Here is a 27,027-nt window from a genome sequence, read left to right on the forward strand (position 1 = left end):
AAAAATGCATGTAAGCAACAGTTATTTTTCTTCCCATATTTATTTGTTAGGTATAAGACTCCTCCACCCACCCGCCCCCAATCTAGCTGTAGATTTAGATCTGAATATTGCTTATTACTTATCTCTGACATCAATATATCTTTACAATAGCAAAATTATGGCTTTATTTTGAAAAAAATGTGTTTCTTTTTTCATGTGACATTTTATTTTGTATTGTCACTTTGGTCTCTAAAAAAAAAATCCACACACACACAAATAAAACCGACTCCAAAATTTATGAGTATCCAGACAGTTTGCTTTTCATTTGATTATATTCAGGTGAATTGATTAGACTATCATGAGTATTCCATGTGCCTTGAATAAAAGAGCATTTTAATACAGATTTCCATTTTAAAAAGGATGCATTTAAATTAGCTACTACTGGTGCTATCAGTTATTTTTCCCATGCAGATGGACTGAAATAAAAACATTCCCATTTTTGCATAATCAAATGTCTTAAAAACTCTGCCTCTTATTCCTCATTCTTTTTTCTGGAACCATTTCATTTTCTAATCTCAAATTGTGATAAATTAGGGAGTATCTAATATGCATTTGTGTGGGTTTTTTTCCAGTTTTTCAAGTTACATAGCATGAATGATCTCCAGTTCAGGTGGAATCCCCTTTGACCCATCAAGTTGAACAAGCTGCAAAAACCAGTCTGTCCAGTTAGCTAGAGGCTGAGATTTCCTGAAGTGCCAGCTGATATAATAGGCTACAGCTGACAAGTTTTACAAAGAGCTGTCTGACTTGTGATTTTAGAGACAGTAGAAAACAATGAGAGGCCTATAACAAGGGGATTCTCAAAATCTTAAGGGTCTCAAACCCAAGCCTGAAGGTGATTCCGGAGAGAGAAGAAAAATAAAGCACAGAAGGGCATTTATACACCTAATGTTTTGCCTGGATCTGCATATCTGACTAGCTCTCAAACACTTTTTTTTTTTTTTTTTTTTTTTACTTAAGACAATACTCCAGGTAAAGAGATTCATTGTGGGAGGAACTTATCAGAGCAACAGCCCTTAGAGTATCTAGAAAATGGAAGCTACCGTGAGCCAATGCAGACAAGCCCTTGCTTCAGGTACAAAACTACAACCCTCTTTCTTCACAACACAGCTGAGTCAGGACCTTCTTACCAACTAATGTTTATTCTCTAGCTATTCTCTTGGGATGAACAGATACTAGAAACATTCAAGAACCTCAATCAGCTAATACTGTAAATGAAAATAGTAAGTAATGCTGGTTTTACCTTGCATTGCATGTAATCAAAGGTAATTAAGAGGTCAAACTTAAGAGATGTTTCTTAACTACAAGCACCAACTCTTCATTCTATCTGGTTGAGAGCTTTTTATGTAAAAACAGGCTTGCAGATAAAGGTGCAGTCCGTGTCACTGATGATCTTTGAAAACCCTTTTCAGCAATAGCTATTTTGAGATCCAGTTTAATTGTGACAGGTATGGACTGGATGGGACCCTTTGATCAGGAACTTGCTGCACCAAATAGATTTTCAAACTTTTGCAGGTGAGAAGTTTAGAAGTCTTGGCTCTAAAACACTTTAAGTTTCAATGAATCCTGAAATGAAATACTTTTTAGCCCTGTGTTGCTATTTTTCCTATCTTAGCAATTTTGACCTCCAGGAATTCAGGATCATCAGATGTATCAACAAAGAGGTCGCTAGCTGTGATACATATGTAAAGGAAGGTGGAAAGGTTTACCATTGCAAATACAATATAACCTGAAAGAAGGATTTGTTTGCTACAAAATACCTAGCTGTGCTCAAGGACTGGCAGAGCTGCCTTGAGATAAGACAAAATGAAACAAAAATCACCCTCTTTTTGATCTGGTCACTGCTCGGGGTGGGAGGAATGTATGTCAAGTGAAGGTTGATGAGTGGGTCTGGCCTGTGACACATCCCCACTCTCAAACATCACCTGGAAGCTTTTGGCTCTTTTGCATACAAGCTATTCCACAAAATCTTACCAAAGTTAATTTTTTTTTTTTAAAAAAAAAAAAAAAAAGAGAAAAATATAAATAATGTGAAGAAGAATAAAGTGAGTAAAAAGCTTTCAACTCAGATGTGAGATGAGGTACAGAGTCACCAGACTTGAGAACAAAGAGTCTGCCTTAATTTCAGACAGATCTGTGTAATAAGGAATCCTCCCACCACTTAGACTATTTTTTGAGAAATTGTATTTATCAGCATTATAAATTTGTGAAGACATTTACAAATATATATAAGGTAAATATGTATATTAAGGCTCAGAGCAGTCAGCATGAACAGCTCCTCCGTGGCCACGGCCTCCCCCTGCTCCTGGGAACACAGAGGGATCTCCTGTGTGCACGTTCCCCTACACGTACACAGTGAATCCAGTACTTTGGACCTGCAGTGCCAACACTGGCTGTCAATATTTTAGCTGTAAGCTGTCTATATCACATGGAGCGTGACAGCCCATAGCAAGTGACACCACCCTGCTGTAAGAATACATTCCTTGGTCTCCGGGGCAGGAAGACCGGGCACAGTTGTTTCAGTGCATCTGGCTGTAAGCACAGATGTGTGTGCTTGCAGTTGGGAGTGGTGCCGATAATGTTTTTGGAAAGAGGGCTGACTGCAGCGTCAGTAGGGAGTGGTGGCAAAACAAAACCAGTTTTAAATGAATCACAGGAAGTTTTCTATATTACAAGCATACTTATTTCTGTTTATCTGGAGGATTAGAATTATACCTCCTTAAATGCCTAGTGCATACTGGACTGCCTGCATTATGTTTTGCCTCTTGAAAAATCCCCATCTGCAATCACAGACCAGTTTCTTTATTTAAAAAAGGGCAGAATTTTGAACAGGATACATTCAGGCATGTCTGAAAGGAAAGCTTTGTAAGCAATATTGACACATCTGCATGTGTTCCTTCTCCTCCTCCTAACATCAGTTAGTTCTTCAAGTGATTAAGCTGGTTTAAAATAGTAATAATAATTTTAAAAATATCATCACACTGTAAATCAATTTACACTCCACTTTCAGTTCTTATACCTCTTTGGATACATCTGTTTCTCACTGACTGGGCACCCTGTAGTTCTGTGCCTGGAAAGCCCTATTTTCTGAAGATCACTACTACTACCTCCATTTGCTTAAAACTAAGACTGTAGATAGGTGTAGCCCTCATTTTTGTCTTGAGAAAGGCAGTGTAACATATCACGTGAAAACAAGAAGTAGTTATTTCTTATTTTTCAGGCAAATTCAAATGCTTAGCATTGCAAACCTAGAATGGGATTTATTAAGTACAAATTTAGACTTAAAACAAAAAGAGCCCCCCAAGTCACCCACTTCTGCTATAAAGTTTTACAGAAAAGAACCACAAAAAAAGAAAAAGTCAGGAACAGTATAATGGAATTTGGAGAATAAAAGCTGTTATTAGAAGATAAAAACAAAACTTTAAAAGAGCAGAAAATGAAAAATTACTACAGCTAACTCTGTTATTTAAAAAGACACATTAAAACATGAAACTAGAGAAAGAATAGCATGCCTGGCACCCTCCTTTATTGCTTCTCACAGCACAATTATTCCATCACTTTCTACCCAGCTGGTCTTTATTTTGTGTTTCTATTAGCCTTTAGTTTTATAAACAAGTGTACAGGTGACAAAACTAAGAAAAGGTTACTGTTTCTGGACAAAGGGTAAGACTGCTGCTTGTGGGGCAGTGGGGTGGGGGAACCTGCTCACCTACAAGGGAATTTGTAAAAGTACCACTTGAGATTTTGAAAAGCTTGAAGCTCCTATATTGAACTATCTTCTCAAGCTAAATTAATGAACAAGGAAATACCACCTTTCTCACAATATTCTTCCATTAACACAGTGTTCCTGACAGTCTTTGTGGACACATACGGGTCTCCATGAACTGGCTGAGTGTCATCATAAGATGTATTTTCATATTACTCGCCAGTTTTACGCATCTAAATCAACTCAGTTAATTGTATAAAACAATTCTACCCCCTTCCACCTTCCTCCTGCTCATTAGAAAGCAAAAGGAAGTTCCCAAACACAGAAAGCATCTAATTCCTCTCATTAGGCTTCCTTCAGGTGCTTCAGATCTCAACATGCACACACACCTACATCATATGCTACTGGGAACAGTAAGAGTGGAATTCGTTTGCAAGGAAATGCAGGCTGGCACCAGCTGGCTGGTTGGAGCTGGTGTTTTCAATGGCTGATATGCATAAAGACATAGCTGAATTCTTGAGGTGCCATCAGACAAACTGCTTCAGTTGCTGTTTGTCTAAGACAGGGGGTTACTGCTCCTCATCCACTCCAGGGCCTTATTGTAGCCCAACCTCTGCAATGCCTTTCATGACAGGACAGGAGGAAGTTTGGAGCTGGAGGTGGTAACCTGTGACACCAAACCATCAGTTCAAGGCACCAAGCCTTTGATCTTTATCTGTAAAGCTATCTCAAAGCTGTGAAGAAAAGTTGAAAGAGGCTTGCTTATGCTGAAAAGTCAAGTGCAGACACCTATCTGAGAGGAAGAAGGAACAGTGAATTGTCTTCATGAGATGTACAAGAGGGCTATAAATAGTTTAATTTTCTCAAGTGTTGATTTTTTTCTTTAAAGTCCAAATAACATCCTATTCTGCTTACTTTTAAATCATCTGCTATTTTGTCTAAAGGCCAAACCCATAATTAGAGCAGGTGTGTGTTTACATGGTACACACAGAAGCACAGAAAGGCTAAATATTGATTATACTTTTCATCCGCGTATGCCCTCTATGTAATCTTCACAAAGCAGCTGTCAATCTCTCTTGTACTAGTAAGCACTAACACACACTTATCAAATGTAAATATGTAGCATGGAAAGGCATAATACATCTTTGACACAAATTGGTCCTCATATGAAATTAATTAGTATAATTACTTAGGGGTGACTGGGAATTCTGCACGTTGAAAGAACCTATGCAGATTTATCAGTGGGGCTGAGACAACTAAAGCTCCGTCAATGACACCAGCTGCTTGGTGTGACAGCTTCCTCATTTTAGATCAAGGTTGAGGCTGGTTCTGAGTACACACAGACAATATATTAATACCAAAGAAGTTGTACAGTATCTTTTGCAATTACTTTTCTTCTTTTATTTAGCAGAGAAGAAGTAGACCTGGTTCCTGTTATCTATCTTTCCTACTATTGGGGACTTCACAGCTGGTTTTGAGTATCAGAAAACAGTGATGGCCAGGCACTTTTTAGTACAGCTTTAAAAAATACAGATACTTAATAACAGCTGAATGCATTTCAGGTTTGGACACCTCTTCCCTCTTGTGCAGCTTGCTCTCCCCCTTATCCCAACTGAATAATAGTGATACTGTAAGTAGTACAGAAAATAACTAGCTATTAGGATATGCTAAGTGAGTACTGCACATCACTTCTTGGCACAAAATGTTAAAAGGTATTTTCTGTTCTGTAACTGACCTGCTCTGTTCCAAGTCTTTGGTTAATTGATCCCTTTTATGTACCAGCTGTCTTCATTAAAAAAACAAAAAAACCCACACAGAAGCCACATACACAAGGCTTACTTCATTTTTCTCAAAGGTCTGCAAGCAGCAGAAGGAAACTAAACCCATGAGGTTATTCTAAAATACAGTTCCAGTTAAAACCAAGTGCTGTACCTCCCTCAAGGACTAGTACCCTACAGCCTAGTAGGTGAAGAACAGCAAGGACAGAAATTTTAAAAGAATAAAAGTGCTTTTTATATTTCAACAAAAAGAGGAAGCACAAAGTTATTGCAGGGAAGCTAATAAAGACAGGACAGGACATGGTATAGACCCAGAAAATTACCACCTGTCAGCAGTAACATTAGTTTTAGTCACAGTTTTACAAGCATTTCTGAAAGGTGAGATAACATTTCTGTCATTCCTGTAGGCATACAGATTGACAGACTACTACAGGCACATGAAAGACATGTAAGCAAATGAAAAAGTAAGAAAATGGAGTGAACTAAACACAGAATGACAAAGGCCTAATTTTCAATTTTGTGTTCTAACAGACTGAGTTCTGGTTTTCCAATTTTACCTCTTTCACAAATTTCAAATCTGTCATTTTAACTCTGGTCACCTATCAAAGGACATTGAAAAAGTCTATGTCTAACTATGTAATGGGCTTAACCAAGATTTTGACAGATGTTTAAGCACACGTCTAACTTCAACAACCTTAAAGTTAAGTAAATATTTAAATTTTGTGTTAAGGTCTTGCTAACATGGGCATATAAGCACTCATATAAGATGAGTATATTAATGAGTAAGTTAATGACCTGAGTGCAGTCTTCATCAGTGTCTTTGTGTCATTTAAGATTGCTACTAAAATACATTTCTAATGTAGTGATTTTAATCCACTAAGTTCATAGACTTTGGAAGGATAAAAAAATGGTGTGATTTTTCAATGGGCTGGAAAACTTTGTGGGCTCAGTAGTTTGAAGGCAAGGTGCTGTGTGCACTAGAGAAAAGGGAGGCTTTGTTAAAAGCCTCTTAACTCCTCTCCTTAAACCAAATGTGTTCATATGCATAATGGTCTGCATTTGCTCTACCAAACAGTGCTCCGACAGCCAAATAAAACAGAGTAGAGTTCCTAGATATGGCATTAAACTTTAAATACTCCCATTAGCCTACTCCTAGAGACAAAATAACCTCAGATATCTTAACACTGCCCAATATTCACAAATCACTAAGACTGGTTCCAAAACAGTAGCTTTTATGTATATAGATTCTAGATAGACTGAATAGAGGTAAGAAGAGAATCACTAATTTTAGTATTTTTGTAAGTTTGCATTGCTTTTTGTAGAGCCAAAATTTGTATTTAAAAAGTATTACATTATTTGTTCTATTCATACTCATTCAGCATGAATAAGAGTAAAAGAAAAACCCCCATAACTGGACTTTTAGCATGTTTTTTAAACTGTCCTTTATGGCCCAGTACTTCCTTTTACATTCTCTGACAAGATTTTTCCTTCTCTCAGGCAGTTTCTCTACAGGAATGCCTAAGTTGGAAGGAGACAGGAACTTTTTCTTCTCTAAAGCATAGCTTTTTTTTTTTTTTTTTTTACTTTAAAATCTTTTCTTACCCATTAACTGAAATGTAGCAACTTATTTCCTCTGTGTATTTTTACCAATGTCATGCAATGCTTATAGCAAAAATTGCAGATATTGTATTTTATGCCTTTAGCATTAAATTATTATGCTGAATGCCTTTTGCATTAAATTCCCTTTAGCTGAAGTGATTTTACCGCCTGTTTAGAGCCAGAATGATAGGGATATGGGCACATTTTTTGACACATCTGATGAAGACTAACAAACACTTCTGTACTTGGGCTGAAAGTATTTTTGCTCAAGCTACAGAAGCATTATATCCACCACAGATGCTGGGTGGCACTAGCAGGGATCTAAGAGAGGCTACTCTATCTGTTTGGTTTATCTTGTATTGAAGTCTATCAAATTTTGTTAGAACTTTGGGAGGAGTATTTTGGTTCCTAGGGTAATACAGCCATTTTAATAGAGCCCACATGGGCTGCTACTGAAAGGGAAAGCTCTTCTATGCTCTCGGTGCTTACCCAGCCATGATGAATCATTGATCTTCCAGCTGGGAAACTAACTTCTTTTTCCTTTTGCTAATTTAGACATCAGCAGGATCAGATCCAGCTTCATCACATGGTCATGGGAACCCCAGTGCCAGTGTGAGAGCAGAGACAAGTGGCAGGGCGAGCAGGGCCATTGAGAGGCCGGAAGGAAGGGACCAACTCTTTTGGCAGCAGCAGAGACTTAGGTGAAGTTAAATTGGCCATGTAACTACAGCTTCAGTAGCACTTAGCTGCCTCTGCACTTCTTGCAGAGTTGCCCATAGTGTCTATATTTTAAGACATGAAGGAATCATTTAACCATATAGCATAGCCGCTTGTATTCACAGCCTCCTTCACCCAGTTGCCCTTACATTAAGCTTGACATTATATATACACTCATATTTTTCATATTATTATTGCCTCAGGATGCATTATTTTAATTATTTCTAAAGTATTTACTGTTTAGTATATAATTTATGCTGATGTCCTAAAGCTGTAGCATTGCATGTCTGGCTTTACTTATGTCTGGAAAATGGACTTGTGCAAAATGTATATGCTATCAGATTAAGATAAAGATGCTAACAGGATTTCCAAGCTTCTTTTACCCCTCAGTCATTTACTATGGCTATCACAAAACAAACTTATTTACAGTAGTAAAAATCCTTTCACAGCCTACCAAAAATCTAAGATGGTTCCCTACAGCCAAATGAGAAAACATTATCACTTCCAGCCATTGTTTTCCATCAGTTTTCCAATTCTCTCATCTGCTGAGCACATACACCCAGTGATACTTGCTTTCTAAAAGAAATATTTGCTTATCTATCATATTGTAACATGCTTTAGGGTACTTAGACTATAAAAGATGTTATATAAAACTAAAATCATTGCTGCATTAGAGGACTCATTTTAAAAAACACATAAAACACGTAAAGAAAAAAACCCAAAACCTATGTAGAGCAGATGCGTTCTTTTCTAATGATCGGGAACTCATAAATCATCTGCAAAAGACAATGTAGCCATCTGAAGATGGCTAAAAATTTCTCTAATTCCTGCAGTCAAACTTCACCTATGGAATAAGTAGTGTTAAGGCTTTTCCATTAAATACATCAAATGCAGTGGCTCACCAATTTCCCTCATTGCAGTGTGCACACAGTAATGTACTACAGTGGAAAATCACAGTTTAATCTCGAATTACATTGGTACAACAAACTAAAAAGAAACATTTAATTTTTTTCAATGTCAAAAATTTCAGTTAATGTAACATTGTGAATGCTAAGCTGTCATTTTTTCAGTTTCTGTTCTGCAAATAACTGAAATCTTATTTTTTCGTCTAGGTTTGATCACAATGCTGGAACTGCCTGCAGTGTTGAAATTCCAGATTTCACTCATTCTTTAAACAGAAAGCAAAACCAATAGAATTCTTAGGATATTTAGAAATGTTCCAGTTATATCTTGTCTGGCTTATTACAACCCTGAAGATGGTTAGTCAGGATTTTTGATCAGGTTAAATGCTTTTCCAAAACTAAATTCACCAAAAGCTGAACTAAAACTTGATTCCATTACTCCTGATTAACTTTTTCAATTGTTGATTTACAAGAGCTTTGCTTCCAAAGACTATCAGACAGCTCTCAGACAGATAATCAAATAGCAGAGGCATTTTCCAAGGTGAAAAAGAAGCCACTAAAACAACACTTTTTTTTTCCCCCAAACGATGAGCTATTTACAGCAATTTCTACCAGTGTGGGAACTCTTTTTCTCCCTCTCAATAATCTAATGTTTTCCAACACTGTTATGGCTGACAGAAGCTGTAACAGCATGGAAGGGTTTTTTTTGCAACATTTTATGATTGTCATATTTGCCTTCCAAAAGAAAAGCATCTATTACATTATGACGCAGTGTGCCATATATAGGGTTTGAATGATTCTGTAAAACACAAAACTGTTTTGTTCTGGGATCAACATATCACTGGGTACCTGCAATGTCATATTATGATTTAATATCTAGCAGTCCACACCACTGTATGGGGTATAGTTTTAAACTACGGTGAAAACTGGCTATTCCAAGTTTGTTAGAATGTTTTATTTCTTGGCCAAGAATATTAATTTATTGGGTTATTTGCTTGGTTATTTATAATTTATGATTTGATTTAAAAAAAAAATAAAAGCAAGTCTTTGGATTCAATCTATATTACTATGCTTTTGCTGAATAACTGACAGTCACAGGCCTAAGACGATGTAATTTGTGATTGCTGTGGTTGGAAAATGCTCCAGCTGTGGACAGTTATTTTGGTAAAACAACTAGAAGATTTAATTTTATTAGGATCAGTGTGTATGAGGCAGTCGTGCAATAAGCTATGCCAGTAACTGAACAATTTTGCTAGCACAAGTAGAATGAAACCACAGGTACTATACAAGCATAGCTGGTCTTGTGAACAGACTATACCCTTAACACTCCTGCCCTCATACAAAGATTAAACCAGGGCTTTTCATCATTGTTTCAATATTACACCGCACCATTTTGTCCACATTGCCATATTTTCATTTAAAACAAAGGTGCATCACAGTCACACTTAAACATACTTTTTTATAAACAGCATCACAGGCAGGAAATTCTATATGAAAATAATTTACTATGTGGCAATTTAGGTTTTAAAAAAAATTAGGTTTTTATGGGGTTTTGTTTGTTTTGGTGTTTGATTTGGGGATGTTGGTGGTTTGGGGTTTTTCTGCATGTGGTTTTTTTTGGGAAGCTTGGAGATTGGTCTAGGCAAGATGGCATTGCTGGAAAGAAGGATGATAAGCATGAAAAGGATCTTTAAAGGGATTGTTAGAATGAAATGCTTATGCAGAGAGAGAGGAAGAAAGGAGAACAAATATAGATGAGGTGGAGGATATGCTATGCTGAAGTGAGGTCAGAGGGAGAAGCAGCAGGAGGATTTGACTGGAAAAGTCACATTGAGGGGTAAAAGAAGGGATTTTTACAGCAGTATATGAGAAAGTTTACATTTCATATCTCATTCCATTCCAAAGTCCAGAGGTGAGAGAGATTGATGAACTGTTTAAACTGACAGAAAGCTAGAGGAAATTGTGATTAAATAATAAAGCTGTATAATCTCTGTCCCATGCTTTGTATAGCAAACTGGACCTAACAATCTTACAGAAAGAACTTTTGTTTTTACTTAGTAGCACAGCAAACATAGCTGGTGACCTCCTTTTCCCCATGCCTGTGAAATTCAACTTTGAAGACTGCATACCGTAGACACTGATTTCATGTGACCTTACATTCAGCCTACATTTTGTTGCACTAAAATGTGGGTGCACCACAAAAGGTGCTGTCATAATGAAGTGTCACTGCAGTGGAAAGTTTTCAGGAGGTACTGGAAGCTGATACTGAAGCCTGCTGGAAGTGCTAAAGGGTGCATTCCCAGAAGACCTTCACAGCTATTATGTTGTTGGGAGGGTAGAGGCAAATTAGACTTTTGCTAGAAAGAGGAGAAGAACAGAGCAAGTAGAAAGAGCAGAAGCAAGGGGGTCATGACTTGTGAAGATGAGAAATCAATGAGCAACTAGAAGGGGTTGGTCTGGAAAAATCTCATATGTGAAGCAGTTCTGATTTGGGCCTTTAGACCACTGAGCAATGTACAAGTAACTGGGCATTTGCATAGTGTTTTCCCCAAAGTCTATATAACTGAAAAGGGAAAAAGATGTTAAAGTTGGATGTGGACTTCGGCACCCAGTTCTGTCACAGGCAGCATTCTCTAGTTTACTTTGAAACATAAGTTTCTTTCCTGCTTGAGTTTATTTTTGGGTTTTGTCTTGTTCAAGTACGTTGATGCAATAAACTACATTAAAATTTGACTTGGAAAAAAAAGAGATTAAGCTTCCAAGTCTGTTTGCTACAATTAACTATTAACAGAAGCTAGTACAACTACTGTAGTAAAATATTTTCTTACAGTGCCAAACCAATGCTCAGAAATTTCCCATTCATTTTTTCAAAAAGTAAATATTCCCTGTGATAAATCATCCTATACATATAAGGTATCAGTTTACAGTTAAATATCATTTCACTCCCAGATGAATTAATTTTCTGCTTATACACTTTAAAGAGGAAACAGTACCAAAAAATTCTCTGGTAATGAAAAGACCTAGTAGTTACAGTCAAACTATCTCTATCAGTAGAAAATTAGAGAAGACCATAAATACCTTCAAATTTGATAGACAACTAAGAGCCATTCAGCCTTAAGGAAACTCCTCTTGATTTTAATATAAATAGGTCTTAACCACCCCTGTTTAGCAAGGGATGCTAAAACAAAATATTGCAAATAAACAGACACACTTGTCCAACTTGAGAAAAAAAGTCAGTTGCTTTTTTTTCCACTTGCTTTTCATTTGGAAATTATGGTTGGAGACAGTGACTTGAAGGGGTTTTTTGAGGGAAGAACTGTAAATTAATGAAGTAATTTAAAATGAATATGAAACTGTGCTCTTGGAAAAGTTTGTTTGCAATCTGGAAGTTGTTGGCTGCATGACCTTAGGCAAGTGAAAGTATGTGGTATACTTTTGGTTTGTGCCATGGCTTGCCTGTCACTGCAGTGGTGTTGGTAATGATGCCTTTGAAAAGGACTTTGTGATACACAGCTAAAGACAGCCATGAGCAGAGGGTCATTATTAAGGTTTGTGGTCATAATAAAAAAATGCAGCAAGTCTAAGAGATACTATAACAGTCACATATAGCAGCTAGAAATTAGAGACAAGGAATCATAGGCTCATAGTCTGAAAGAATCTGAAAATCTAGTGCTGCATCTTTTGAGTTGCTAACTTCCTGTTACCTTTGCCACCTACCATCCCTGATATCAGTGCATCTATTTATGTATACATTTGCAGCATAAATTTTTTTTTTTGTAAGTTCAAGGTACACTAGAGCCTGCCATGGCAGCATGGCTATTGCTTGTGTATTCATTCCACATTTTAGAAAACCATTCAAAGTACCAAATTATTTGTATGCGCCACAAATTACTTTATCTCATGGTAAATAACTAAGCCTTGGAATTTATTTTTCCTGACTATGTGGAAGAAATTAGAACACACAACATACTCTGAGGAAAAACCTGTATAATACTGTGCATACCTTATAACAAAAACTGTATAAAAATAATACTGGAATTCCATGAAGTTCCAGCATTCCTATTCAACTGATATTACAGTTGAGTGACAACTGCAAACAATGTCCTCTAACAATAGTTAGAGGCATATAAGAACACTTATAGTTCTTATTGTTGCAATAAACAAACAAATGGGATATGTGAAGAATTCAGGTCTGACATAAGACTTGCTAATGCAACAAAAAGCTATGTCTGGTAGGCTCAAATATACCCATGGAGAATAGACAAGCTTAGCAAAACCACATAATACCTAGTTTTTCAGATCTACCCTTAAAAAAAAATCAAAAGCTCTACTCTCAGACACTGACTCAACAACAGTGCTACTTTAATTTTTGCTGCTACAAAGCAGAAATTTTAGGAAAGCTGTCTTTAGAAAAATGTGAACTATCATTACCCCAGTTGAAACTATGTTTGGTAGGAATATTTCTTGGGATTGCATCTTGGCATATGGAGGAAGTTGGGTTTCTAATGTTACCGTCTCATTCACATAGCATTCATTAAACTCTGAACCATCTATGTGTCTTCCATGTAGAGAGGAGGCTGTATTAGGAAGTCAACTGCACTGTCAACAAGGCACATAGTGCAAGGGGGTATTCAGCCATTTCAAAGAAGGAAGAAAAAGCTGTCATGTTATGCTGATCTCTTCCTATATTTGCACATCTCCTAAATTTATACTATCAGTATGTACTTACGGAAAGTTCTGCCTTAAGTTTTTAACATCCTGATACTGTAATAAGACCATGTAGCCAAATATCCAGGTTTCTGTCTAAGGAGGTATTTCAACACGGTCAAACCAAAGCATGCATTCATTCCACTGCATGCAGTGAGAACATTTGAGAAACTCGTGCTCCTATGCTCCTCGCACAACTAGCGTGAATTGGCCATGAGAAGATGAGAAAAAGTAGCCTTTAATACTTCAAGGTAATACAGAAAAGGAGAGCTACCTCTGCCTCTTCCTTATTTTACAACAGTATTAAAGCTTCAGACGAGATGAAGAGTATCAGCCAGCATAAAGATGCAGCCCGAGTGTGATGTCTGCCTTTCCTGTTTAGAGCTTTTGAATTAGTTCATGAACAAGTTGTGGACCATCATAACTCTCACATGTAGGCCCCCTTTGTATATTTGAAAGTAATCCTGCTTGAGTCATTTGCAAAGGTGCAGAAGATGCATCCCAGCTACAATTTTATCACAGCATGGAGTGTGCATTTTATTTCTTTACATACCAGTAACTGTCTTGATGGCATCAAGCTTTCCATTGTTATCACTCAGCTTATTATCTCGAGATAGCTAGCTCAGACCAACATTGAGCCTTGACACCATTTAGACCATTTAAAACTATTTAAGGTGATAAATTGCAGACAATGAGGAAACTCACTGTCTTTTTCCCCCTGCCCATTGAGCCTTCCCCAGAGATCTTGCTTGGGCTGTAGGATCCAGCCTCTCAAGACTTTTATTAGGCATGCCTGGCTGAGGAACGTAAGGGTCATTGCAGGTCTTCAAGGCCACACTCCCTCATCAGTATTTTGGCAGTATGGAAAGAGTAGATATCAAGAAACGTCATATCAACAAAATTAATTTTACAAGGGATTATTCTGACGTGCATGAAAGCTTCCGGTGAGAGGGAGCAACCTGAGAATGGTTTATAAATTAGTATTGTGTGCTTAAGTATGAGTTATGTTGGGAAAAATATTTTTCAGTATTTTATTCTTATTTTTCAGGGGAAGAAAAAGTTTCCATGCTACTTTCATCTGAAACAGGACTTCTTTTAACTATTCAGGAAAAAAAAAAAAAAAGAAAAAAGTCATGATGAAAGAGTCTTGAGGTGCCAACTCCACCAGCACACCAATCAAGCCACACTAAAAATACTTCAGTAATGGTCAGCTTCTGCTTTTTTCCTCTCAAACACTGTATTTAACATTGTTCTCCTTCACTCAGGAACATTTCCCATTTTCCACTTCCCTCTATTCCACTAGTTATTTCAAAGATCAGGAAATATTACAAAACTTAACTGAAAAAGCCACCTCCAGAGGACACTCTGATTAAACTATTAAGCAATCAATTATTCTTTTCTAATTTGCATAAGGCTCATACATCTCAGTGAGTCAAAGACTATTTTCTTACAGTTTTGAAAAGAGACAACTAAAAAAGTCTCCCCTATCTCACCGCAGATGAAGCAGACACACGTTTTGCTTTGAAATCTGCGTCCGATTAGACGCCCCAGACCTGTATTTACCTGCCGCCCTTCCCTGCGCCGCCCTGGCGACCAGCAAGAACTCCCTTCCACTCCAAAACTTCGGCAACTTCCCTGTGCCCCCGCGTCTCCCACCGCCCCCCGGCCCCCGCGCGGGACGCGGCTGCGGGTCCCCCCGCCCCGCCCGGCTCCGCGCCCGCGGGAGCCCCCGCCCGGCCCCGCTCCCCTCTCGCGGGGGATCCCGGGGCGGCCCAGGCCCTACCTGAACTTCTCGCCGGCCGGCACGGTCAGCCTGTTCAGCCTGTCCATGCTCCGGGACCCACCGCGCCCCTCCCGGCCCGGCACCTGCCGGCGCGGCCGCGTCCCCCCGCCGGGCGCGGTTCCCTCCCAGCACCACGACTCGGAGCGCGGCGAAAACTCGTCTGCCAGTAATGCCTCCGCCGGGTTAAATCGCTGCCGTGCCGGGCTGGGGAAGCCTCTCTCCGTCCTACCCGCGGGCGGCGGCGGAGGAGGGACCCGGTGCTCGGGGCGCCCGCCCCGCCCGGCCCGGCCCGGCCCGGCCCCGCGCACAGGTGGCTGCGGCACCGGCAGCCGAGGTGGAGCCTTTGGAAATGGAAACGCGAGGCCTCGCTAATCCGCTCCTCCCTTTAGACCTGCCGGAGCGCTTAGGGAAGCTCTGGCTTGGCCTGGGAGAAAGGTGAGCCGGCAGTTCGGGTGCCCTGGTGCCACAGCGGGTTCGACAGGGGCCGGGGGTCCCCGTCGGGGGCTGCGGCAGGGCCCGGTGACCCGCTCGCGGGTGCCTGTCCAGCCCCAGGTGACGGCGCAGCCGGCGGGGAGCGATGCAGGCGCTTGGCCCCCCTCTCCTCCCCGCTCCTCAGCGCTTCCTGGTGAAGATGTGCCGGGGAGCAACATGGTGCCGTGGGAGCTTTTCCCTTCCCAGACGTTCTCCAGGAAAGCTAGAGAAAACCATGCTGTTAGCCCCGTCCTTTTGAATATAATTGTAAGGGGGGTAAAAACGCTTCCTCACCCTGTTTCTTAAACTAAGGCAGGAGCAAACCCTGGTCCTTCCAGGGATGTAGGGTGAGGCCATTCCCACCAAAGATGTAGGCAGCTGATCTGTGTTTTACGGCTCTGATATCTTCGAACCTGGGATTTTTTTGCTTAGTTTTGGGCTCAACCATTTTTTTCCTCTTTAAAGATGAACTTTATAGGCAGCTGCTTGCTTCTGATGGGCAATGTAGCAAGATATTCATGCTCGGCCTTTATCGTGAAGTGCTGATTAATTTGAATTCCACACCTTTGGAGGATGGCTCTTGTTCCTCTCTGTGTATCTTTGGCCTGTCTGCAGTTTAGTTTATAAGCTAAGGCTGGTCTAGTCAGGAAACCTACTCATTCTTTTTCAAAAAAAGTACATCTGCATCATGTTAATATGTTTTGGTAAGTACAATATGTTTTGAGGACACAAAAAGTTACTTCTTGGGGAGATTCTCTTTGCCACTTAGGCTAGATTTTCACATGGATGTGTCTTCTCCCCAGATTGTACCGACTATAGTTTTTTCTTGTGAAAATGTAACGGCAAAACCGACTTTCCTGGTTAGTGCAGATGACTCTGGGGAAAGAGCCTGCCATGAGATTTGTGTCTTTGATAACAGCATTGCTCTGATCTTGGCATGGATGGCGTTTCTGGTCTCTAAGCTTTCAACATGGAAATTACTTGATATTTGCATACAGTATTTCTCTAGGGAGGGCCCATAGTGAACAAATTCCCTTTTTGGGATATCATAATATATGTGGGCTTTAAGGAATAATGTAATAATGTTGAATGTTGTTTGCTGCACAAAACTTTGGAATTCTACCATGCATTGTATCTGGTTATGAACTGGACACCTTTGCAATTTTACTCCCTAAAAATTAAATTTGAAAATTAAATTAATTTTCAATTTGTGAAAATTAACACTCTGGCAATATGAAGAAGTGTATGTAAATAAATTGCAGTCTCGCTTTACTTTTTGCTTATATAATCTTCTTGCTATATCTAAGCATGTATCGGAACATGGGATTTGCTCACTAGGCTCCTGCAGGGACTTCTCTTGCACAACAACTGCCTCTTGCCTGACTTACGGAAATCCCAGACAGTTTCCCTTTGAGATCCTTGGTGGCAGCCTGTCATTTGCACTGCCGTGCTGGTTTCTCCTTGTTTCTTCCTGACTCAACGGTTTACAGGTTTAGTTTTAATGCTCTGCAGTGCCTGGCGCACTGTCCTCGCAGCGCTGACACCTCACTGCTCGCGGGAAGGGGCTGTTGCTGATGCCTCGTGTATCCCACACTTATCTTAAACCCAAGGTGTCTGAAGGAGTGGTTTCTCATGGCCACCTTGGAGTATGCTGTTCCTGGGAAAGCAAGAGAGTCAACTGCAGGCAGTCCTGAAATTAAAAAAAGGAAGACATCCTCCCCTGACTTTGTTTCACATAGTCTTTCTAGTTACTGTGAAATTCCTCCTCTTCCCCATTTTAAATGTGCACATGGATCAAAAACATCCGGTTCTAAATAGGGTAGTCTCACCAGAAAATGACTGCAGCCCGCTTTGCTCTTTCTGGTCTGCTTTCAAATCAGCCTATCTGGCCATCTACCCTGGTGTTGAGAAAGTTTGCTTGGGTGCCACAAGATAGGATGACCACTAGAGAAAAAGCTTAAATAAAGAAGGACATGCCCAAGCCCCTCCAAACAGCCCTAGACCTCTTCTTTTTGCAGCAGGTGGTTTCAGAGTCCAAACTTCTGGCCCATATTGGGACTGATCCTGTCTGTGGTCTTGAGGATTTTTGTATAGTCCATATGGAGAGGAGTGGACTGTAGTTTGCAGCTGGGGCAGGAATGGGTCAGGTGAATGGCAGCAGTTCCTCCATCGCTCCAGCACTACTCATGACCCCAAAATGGTGTCTCTGGGGGCCCAGGCTGGAGAGGGGCCAGGGCTTTACTAACCCCCACTCCAGGAAACACCCTGCCTTCCTCTTCAGGAGCCCTGGGAGGGCCTGGAGGCGGTGGCAGGTTTGAGCCATGCAGAGAACATAATGTCATGCTATTTTTGTAGTTGCAACCCCAGCAACTGTCCCTCTCTGACCTAATACGTTCATTTGGAGAATGCCAAAGAGGAACTGGGATTTGTTTTACTGCGTGGGTAGCATCTTGACCAGAGTGATGGTTAATACCAAACCCTCCTCCTCAGCTATGAGTGCCATTCTTGGCAGAGGGGGATTTGTTTTGAGGAATGTTTGTGCCACCTCCATGCTCCCTGGCACATCTGGGGCCAAGGGGGGACACTGTGGGATGGTCACCAGCTGGAAAGTGCTGCTGCCTGCTGGGGTGTGGCCTGGCAGCCTGGACCAGCCCGTGCTGCCCAGCTGAAGGACAGGTCGCAGGGACATGGGGCATAATGGTGTCCACAAGAATGTACGTTGATATCTTGGATTAGGGTTTTTGCAGAGGTGTTCCCACTGTACTGGTCTTCTGGAACATCATCATTCAAGCTCTTTACCTAAGTGGTATTTTCTTATCTAATGCTTTAAGAACCTGCATTCATAGAGACTCTGCCATTTTTGTGATTACGTAGATAGCCACTAACTTTATTTTCCTGTATATGGCTACAAAAGATACAAGATAAATTCCTGGCACCATCACTTAACACAGGTACTGCAGGATTTGCTAGTAAAGTACCTTGGCAGGATGGCTCACAGGATATGCATGCTTTTTTATTTTTGATGCTCAAAATGCCATTGAAATTTTGGAAAAGACCTTCTAAATGCTTGGACAGATTTCCTAAATGCCACTGAGTGTTGCAACATGATTTCCTCATCACTGCAAGTGGTGTGGCTTAGCTGAGGTTTGTCTCTCTGATCCTCTCACAGTATGACTGTGTAATTCTCCATTTATGCTCATAAATAAAAATTTTAAAAAGCAACTTCTTTATCTTGTATGTTCAGAAACCAAAATTATTTTTTAACCAGTCTGCTGTTTTCTGTTATTTGTTTCCCTCTGGCTCATTCCTTGTACACACTGCCTCACTGCTGTTTCAGAGCTGTGAGGTCATTGAGGTACGGTCAAAACCAGACTCAGTGGAACAAACTCTGTCTGAGACTGTGAGTATCTCACCTTATTTGGTCAAAATTTGCTATGAATTGTCAGATATTTCCTGTTTACTAAGGGCTCCAGTTTTCTATATGCTATTAAGATAATTTATGGTTTCACTTTGCTTCTCTGACTAGATAGAAAACTCCTGTAGCGCAGGAAACAAGGGATTGGAAGACGTCTGAAGCATTTAAGTCGTGTCCCTAAATCGGAATAAGCATCTTCATACAGAGCCAATCGTTGTAGAGAAACCATTAGGCAAAACCCAGAGTTTGACTGATGGTTTTTCTTGGCTGAAGATTTCTCCCTGACTCCTGATTGCCTTTTCTGATTTCCACTGAAATGAATGCTCTCCAGTTTAATACCTTCCATTACATGGTTTGTATGATGATTTTGGAGTTGTCCAGGTTTCCTGCTGAAGCTACTAATATAATTAATATTCATATTACAATGTTAAATATTCTATAAAATATCAGCTGTACATACCTTCCTTTTAAATTCGTATCTTTGATGCTAACACCTTTTCATGGAGACCATTCATGCCATTGTCTTAACGTGAATTGCAGATTATGACTGTCTAGGGAATTTAGGGGCCTGTTTGAGTTCCTGATCTGGATTTGGCAGCAGAAGCCACATCCTGACTGCAGAGTGGGACAAGGCTTCATGATGCAGGAGCATCTGCCTGTAGCCTCCTCTGCATGACAAGAAACCCTAGGAATGTGTCCCAGGCAGGAGCTGTGGCACACAGGAGAGATGAGCAATCAAGCTGCAGGGAAGTGTGCAAAATCCAAGCCAGTGTATAGGTACAGCCTTGGCTCTCAGTTGCCATTTCTGAACTGCTAGGATTTCACATAATTGAAATAAAAAGCAGAGAATTGTAAACTGTGTCATGTAGCATAAACATTTAGCAATGAGAAGGTGGATAAAAAGAACAACGAATATTTAGTTTAAAACATCAATTTACATTAAATCCTTTTAATGTTTACTCTTATTTTTAATGCTTTGAGGAGACAGTGCTGCATCAAAAGATCTCAATGAACTATGCATGACTATTTCAAGAGGAAGCTATTTTTTACAGATTGCATTAATGCTCATAGATACAGTCTAGTGCCTTCAATGTATATAAACCAGATGAGAAACTTGATTTGAAGTAAGCAATTAGTTTGATAACGAGGTTTTAATTTTATTCATAACATGACCATGTAAGACTTACTTTTTCTCAGTCATGCTAGAAAATTCATTCCTTAACCCCTTCTCAATGAGGAAAACTTTGTCTCCAACATTAATAGAGAAGATCATACCAACATTTTTTCTTAGAAGTACTCAAGAGTCAAGGATGTAGCTGCTCTTTATAGGAGAGAATTCTTCAAGTGTATTTCATGTATGACTTGTCTTGCCAAGTAGCTGCTGTATTTTTTCATTTTGACTTCCCAACTTCTGGGGAACATGGAAAACCACAACATGTTGCATGTTTTACAGCTTCATGAGCTTTTGCTTGGCTTCTCCTTCAGGAATTCCTGACAAAAGAGCAGCAGTATAAGCTCTCCTGAGCAATATGATTGAAAATTCACTTCAAAATATCTGTCTGATCTTGCTGTCAAGGACCCAGCTCAGAGGTGCTTCTTCCTGCCTGTATCTACATGCTGTCTTAAATCTCTCTCAGATTCTGATAATTGCTTCAAAGAGAGTATTTATTCATACATAAAGGCCTCTAAAACTTGAGTCTACAGCTTGAGCTCTGTTTTCATGCTACTCCTGGGGTAGCACTAAAGATGGGAGCTTCAACCATGGAAGCAGTGTAATGTGAATGTAAATTGCTGGTTGGTAGGAGGAATTTGGCTTGATCTGTCTGTGTTCACATGAAAGTCAGTAAACGCTACAGTTCTCTTTATAAAGGCTGTGGAGGTTTAGTGAAAACAGCCCAAACTGGTTCAACCTACATCTGGACTGGAAAACAACCCAAATTCATACCACCTGAATCTGAACTGAAATCTGTAGCTGAGTTGCAGGCTTGAATTTTTCCTAAAGGCCTGCTATTTTCATGTATATGGTATCTATTTGTTCTCTTCTGCTTTCCGAATATCTGTAGGAAGATTTGCCAGCAATACACTGTGGGGATGAAGAGCAGAGGGGAAACAGAGGGTTAGCAGTAGACTGTCACATGCTGCCTGGGAAGGCTTTGTGCATGATCATATGGGTCTGAATGCAAATTTGTGGGAGTTGGTAGTAGGCCAAAAAAGCACTCAAACTCTATTGTTTAAAACTATGCCAATTTAGACATAGGGATTTTTTCCCCCTTGATTTCTATTTCAGTTGATACACTGCCTACTTATCCTACTGTTCAGTGTCCCATAGCTGGTATTTGAAAACCATGAGTTTATGGAACATGATTTCTCATTACATTCTTGGTATTTACTACTTACTGATTGCTATAAACTGGTGAAACACTGCTGCTTCATGTTTAAAATAATACATCTATGTTTTCTCCAAGCATTGCTTGCAGACTTTCATTAACTAGTCTATTTGGGTTTTTTTCCATTTCCAGGATGCATATAAGATGTTTTAAACTAGAAAACACTACTTGTACAGGAAAAGTTACATGTGAGCATTTAGTTGTGTCTTAGCAGATGAGAGGAAGGTACTTTTCTGTCCCAAGTATTTTAAAATAATACTAATTCTCGGAAGTTTTAAGGTTCTCATTGTAGGTCCAATGGCTGAATACCACCATATTAATTTTGGAAGACTCCTAGTTAACTGCCCTAGAATTCTTAAAGCTTTAATCTGTTATCACTTTGGATACTAAATGGCATATTCAAAGTTTTTCATATAGTAATAGTAGTGGGAGATGCATTTGAAAATGCAACTCTAAATTTAATTGAATGGGATTTAGGTTTGTCTTTAGGTTCACTGGAGGAAACAGGCTGGACACGTAGGCGTGTACTGCGGGGTAGGCAAAGATGTGAAAACAGTAAATTTAGTAGGATTTTCTCATGAAGGGGCTTCTGAGCAAACTCATTTTAGCACCTGCAGAGAAAATGTGTTTTATTTCTCTGGGGACAAACCACTGTGTAAAAAGACACACTTCTGCTTTTCAGTTTTACTGTCATCTGTTCCACGTGCACACAGAAACACAAAATTTGCCCCTTCAGACAGACTAATTTTTTAATGTTAAACTGAAAGTGTTTGAGGTTAGATTGCCTTGGAGGCAGTGATCTGTGTTGGAGACACTGACAGCTACAGTGACTCTGAACAGCGCTGCTGCCTGGCCTGCAAATCTTACCCCGTCCAGCAGTCAAGAGTGACTGCAACAGTTATTCGTAACTGGCCAGCTTTATCAATAGTTTAGCTCTGATCCTAACCACAGGAGGGAGGGTGTAGGGGCATGGGCTTCTTTGCAGACTGTCAAGCCACCTTGTTTCTGACTTTTCTCCAGGGCTCGTATACCCTGCCCCTTTCCTCCTCATCCCTTGCTGCAACTGGATTAAATCTTGGACAAGTTTTCTTCACTGTCTGTGATTCTGTTTGGGATGTGGATTTACCCTGCAGGGTACCCAAGAGGCCTTTGTGGGAGTGCTTAGCTGAGTGGGTTATTTGGCCCTGGCACTGAGAATGAGTCTTGCACAGGGCAGAGGAGGATGGGGGAGGAGAAACATTTTGTGTCCTTGCTTTCTGCCTGTGTCTACTGAGAATCAGGCAGAATTCAGACATAGGCAGTGAATGGTCTGTTTGTGTCTCTGCTGACAAAATCACTGTGGATATTTATACAGGCAAAAGGTTGCACAAAGTTTTCAAATTTCAAAATGAAAGGGATGACTTAAAATGAGGATTTTTTTTGTATAGCACTGATACTCCTTCAACATACAATGACGCCTTCAGTAACTGGAAAATGCTGAAAACCCAATAGTTTTTAAACCACTTTTTTCCTGCACTGGCCTGTAATACAAGAAAAATGGTTGGTGCCTCTTTTCTCTGGCACAATTTGGTAACCTGCACTGCTTCACTGACCATAATAATTGCTGTCTGTACATTTTCCTGTTCCTGCTTAGGAACAGGAATAATACCTTTGTCTGTAGCCTCCTCTGTTTTCATGTGTTTCCATCTTCTTATGACTGCTCTCTTCTGTTTCTGGGATAAGTGGAATTGCCTAACACTATGTTCTGGGAGCAGAAATGTCACCGAATAGAAAAAGTTCCAGAAGTCCTTCTTATCCAAAAGTACAGTGGATTTGAAATACCACCTTCAAAAAAAAGTTCAAGGAGATATGGGACTTTCTAAGGAAATACATTATCTTATTAATTAAAAAAGTAGCAAACTACTATTTGAAATAATAAGAAGATAACATTTTATGACCAAAGGTGCCATATGGCTGTGGAATGAGATAAAGTTTCATGGAATACTCTCTTCTGTGGCCAAAAATTGCTCAGACTTGTAACTATAGCCATGAGATTTTTCTGTTGTCTAAGACTGCAAATTTTGTGAATTGATGTAAAGAATATGTTTACACAGATGGTAACTTTAATTGCATTAAGACTACAAAACCATAGCAGATGAATAGGAGTGCCACACTATATCAGTGGGTTATTATTTTTTTATATATCCTATTTTGAGGCATTTATTACTGTAGTACAGCTTTTAAAAGAGTTATTGCATAAGTTTGTGATCATAAGAGCCTGCATCTTTCTTCTTTCAGAATATATTGGGAGAAAAAAAAAATCTACATTTGGTATCAAACACTGGGTTTCAGAATAACTGTTTCTATTTTTTTGTCATCCCTTCAGGTTTAAAACATAAAGGGAACTCAGGGAGAAGTGAAAGAAGAAAAAATATTTGATAGAAGTCTACATGTAAAGAAATGCATATATGTAAATTTGAATAGTCATTGTATTGCAGTAGCACATAGTGGTCATATTCATAAACAATTATTCCTTTTCATTATATGTTGTTCCAATAGAGAACAAGAAAAAGATCACTGCACTGAGGAAATTACAATCTAAAATACTTTGGGATTAAAGAACATTTCTGTCTGGTAGTTTGGAAATAATACACATTGATGATAGTCTTATGAGATTTTAAATTTCTGGACACTAGTGAATTTTACCAACATCTGCAGCATGGACTTGGGTAGTTAAACCTTCTCCGTGTTGTAGAGATCTGTCTGGGGTTATGTTATACATTTGAAATTGTCCTGTTAATGCCACAATAATATTGAGTCAGGAATATGTTTATGAGTGAAGACTAGATTGCTATGTACTATTTGTAATTTGAAACTGTTGACAATGTATATATTATTTTTATATTTTTTTCTACAAAATGTCTTCCTATTTGCTAACTAATATGAAAATAGTGGTACAGTAGAGTCTTCCAGGGAGAAATTATTAGGTTTTAAGGTATCTCTTCCTTAAGGGTTGTGATTTCTTTAAAGCTTAAGCCTTCCTTGATGTCAGTTAACTTTCATCATTATATTCACAGTAGAATTTCCTCTTTTGTGAAAAAGACTCCTCAAAGTATTATGACTTTTTAAAGAAATTACAGATTTCTGTTATTATTTTTATTCCTGGTGGAACTGATAACAGCAACACGTTCCTGAATCAAAGTTCACAGCATAAATTTGTTTCAGCATGGTCCATTGGCATGTTATGCCAGCTCAGCAAGTGCCGTGCTGTTCATATGTGTGCACACAGAGGCACCCACCCACACCCATTTGCTCATTTTTATCTTCCTTAAGTACCTGATGCAAGCTAATGTCACAAATGTCATGTGAATCACCTTTGATCTGACCCAGGATTGCTTTACTTTACGTAAGCCAGTACTCAAGAATATTAGAGTAGAAAGAAATGCCATAATAAAGGAACAAAATTCTGAGCTTGGTATAGTATAAATTCTAAGCCTGCCCAGGTGTCTGCTGGACCTACACCATAGGGCTGCATTTCAAAATGTTCTTGGTGCATTGGTTGGGAATGAACAACCCTTCAAATCTGTACAGAAAGTGGGGCTTTCTCAGAAACTGGTGTTCTGTCCTGTGGACTGTGCAAGGTACATGATAGATATATATTTACTATAGGTATATAATGACATGCTGGTTTTGACTTAGGCTGGCTCTAGACCATTTATGTCTTTAATCCTGAAGAATTTATTCCCATTACTCAATGTGGTTAAGAGAGGATCTGATACTATATTCACCTTGATGATGGCAGAGAATTATTGCTGAAAAGACATCACCTGTAAGGGCTCTGCTCTCTGATGTGAAATAAGCTATATTTGTTATTTTTCAGTGGTTTAGAGCTGCTGTTTGGGTTTTTTTTCAGCTAAAAACTAATAAAGTACCAATGTGATGGAGGTATATTGTACGTGTTTAGTACTGCTTTTGGTTAAAAGCTATAATTGTTGAAATTTTGGTTTTATCTGTAATCTTCAATAAATCCCTGGAAAAGGATTAGCTAGCAGAGAATACTTGTGAAACTGTAGATGTGAATCATGCTTCTGTTTCTTTAAAAAGAAAATAATGACAGGAAATATTTGACTTCAGATTTTTTTTCAGAGTGTATTTAAATCTATCTATTTGTGGGCTATATATGGACAAAAATAATCTAGTTATGAATAATTTCTTAAACATTATTTGTACTAATAATATAAAAGGAATATAGCTAGAAGTTCATGCTGACATTTCAAGCAATACAAACTTTTGCTTCTGTGATCTTGAACTGTAATATCTATTGATTAAAGTAACAGCATGTATATGCATTGTATTCCTGTGTATTTCTTCAGAACATTATTGCTTGAGCCAGAGGAATGAAATAAGGAAGATACATACTGATAAATGTAATTAATTATATCAGCTGGATCAGGGATTTAGAAAAGGATCTGATTACTTTTGTGAAATGTATGGTAAGGCAAATTAACTGAAATGGTAAGATATTTTTAGGTTATTATCTGTATTCTGAGAGCTTTGTAAAATAATAAAAAGCCATGAAACTGGGCAGTGAGGAACTAAATAGGAGAAATGACAGAGCTGTGGTAGCAGGTGTCTGGGGAAGCTGAAATGCCAGAATTGTGAAGAAGAAACTGAGACTTAATGCTCTGTCAAGGATATTATTTGAGAGTACCTAAAATGTGCCATGGCAGTGGGTGGAGGAGAATGGAAAACAGGAAAGCGAGTACAAGGACTGTAAAACACCTAAAATCTCTCTTTTCCCCCTCAGAACTCATGAATATTAGAAACAGAAGGACCTTGTCAGATTCTGAAAAATCAGGCATGGCTTGTGGAAGAATAAAATATATTTTAAAACAGATCAGGAAATACTGTTCCATTACAGATCAAGGCAGCTTTGGCAGGGAGACTCAACTGCCTCCCTACTCTGGAGAATATCCTTTCATCCCTCTGTCCTCTAGAAGGTTGATAAAATAACCTCTAAGAGGTGGTCTGAGTAGTCTTAAACTGTAACATGCTGCAGGGAAGCTGCATATACTGCTGCTAGCTTGGCAAGAGACAGGCCACGGTCTGGCCTGAAAACACTTCACCTCTTCAAGAATTCTGAGCATATCTGAATTTTACTTCTAATAATTGTAAACAAACATCAAGACTGTAAAGTCAAAGTGTATTTACATTGTGTGGTGGAGCACAGCGCCGGAGATGGTGACAACTGAGCAGTCTCTGAAACAAGACACAGTGGCACTGCACTTTGAGACAAGGCATTTTAGGTCATGTGCAGCATCCAGTAGTGCAGCTTTTCTGCTTCAGGCGGCTGAGCAGCTCCTCTGCTTGCTGCTAGCGCCTCAGTCCCTATGCTGCACCCACTGCAAGTGGACAGATCTCTGAAGCATTGAAAATTAGAGAAAGCTAGCATGGACCTTGCCTGTGACTCTTAACTTCATAAATAAGTGCATTACAATACTGTCTGTATTTTTGTAGTGATGATCAATCCAGAGAGGTTCTCTG

At 39.3% G+C, this 27,027-nt stretch overlaps 1 protein-coding gene across 3 annotated transcripts in view; it reads right to left on the reverse strand.

Moving 5' to 3' along the window:
* Positions 1-27,027, reverse strand: part of BLNK (B cell linker) — a 106,665-nt gene that overhangs the window by 34,455 nt on the left and 45,183 nt on the right. The window contains exon 1 of one of the 3 annotated variants that reach the window (XM_074908397.1): positions 15,232-15,405. The exons of the other annotated variants lie outside the window; for them this stretch is intronic. Coding sequence (XP_074764498.1) covers positions 15,232-15,278 — 47 coding nt within the window. The 5' untranslated portion in view covers positions 15,279-15,405. Of the gene's footprint in view, positions 1-15,231; positions 15,406-27,027 lie in introns of those variants that run through there. 3 annotated transcript variants of the gene reach the window in all.

The sequence above is a fragment of the Athene noctua genome, chromosome 5, assembly GCF_965140245.1.
Source record: "Athene noctua chromosome 5, bAthNoc1.hap1.1, whole genome shotgun sequence".
NCBI classification, from domain to species: domain Eukaryota; kingdom Metazoa; phylum Chordata; class Aves; order Strigiformes; family Strigidae; genus Athene; species Athene noctua.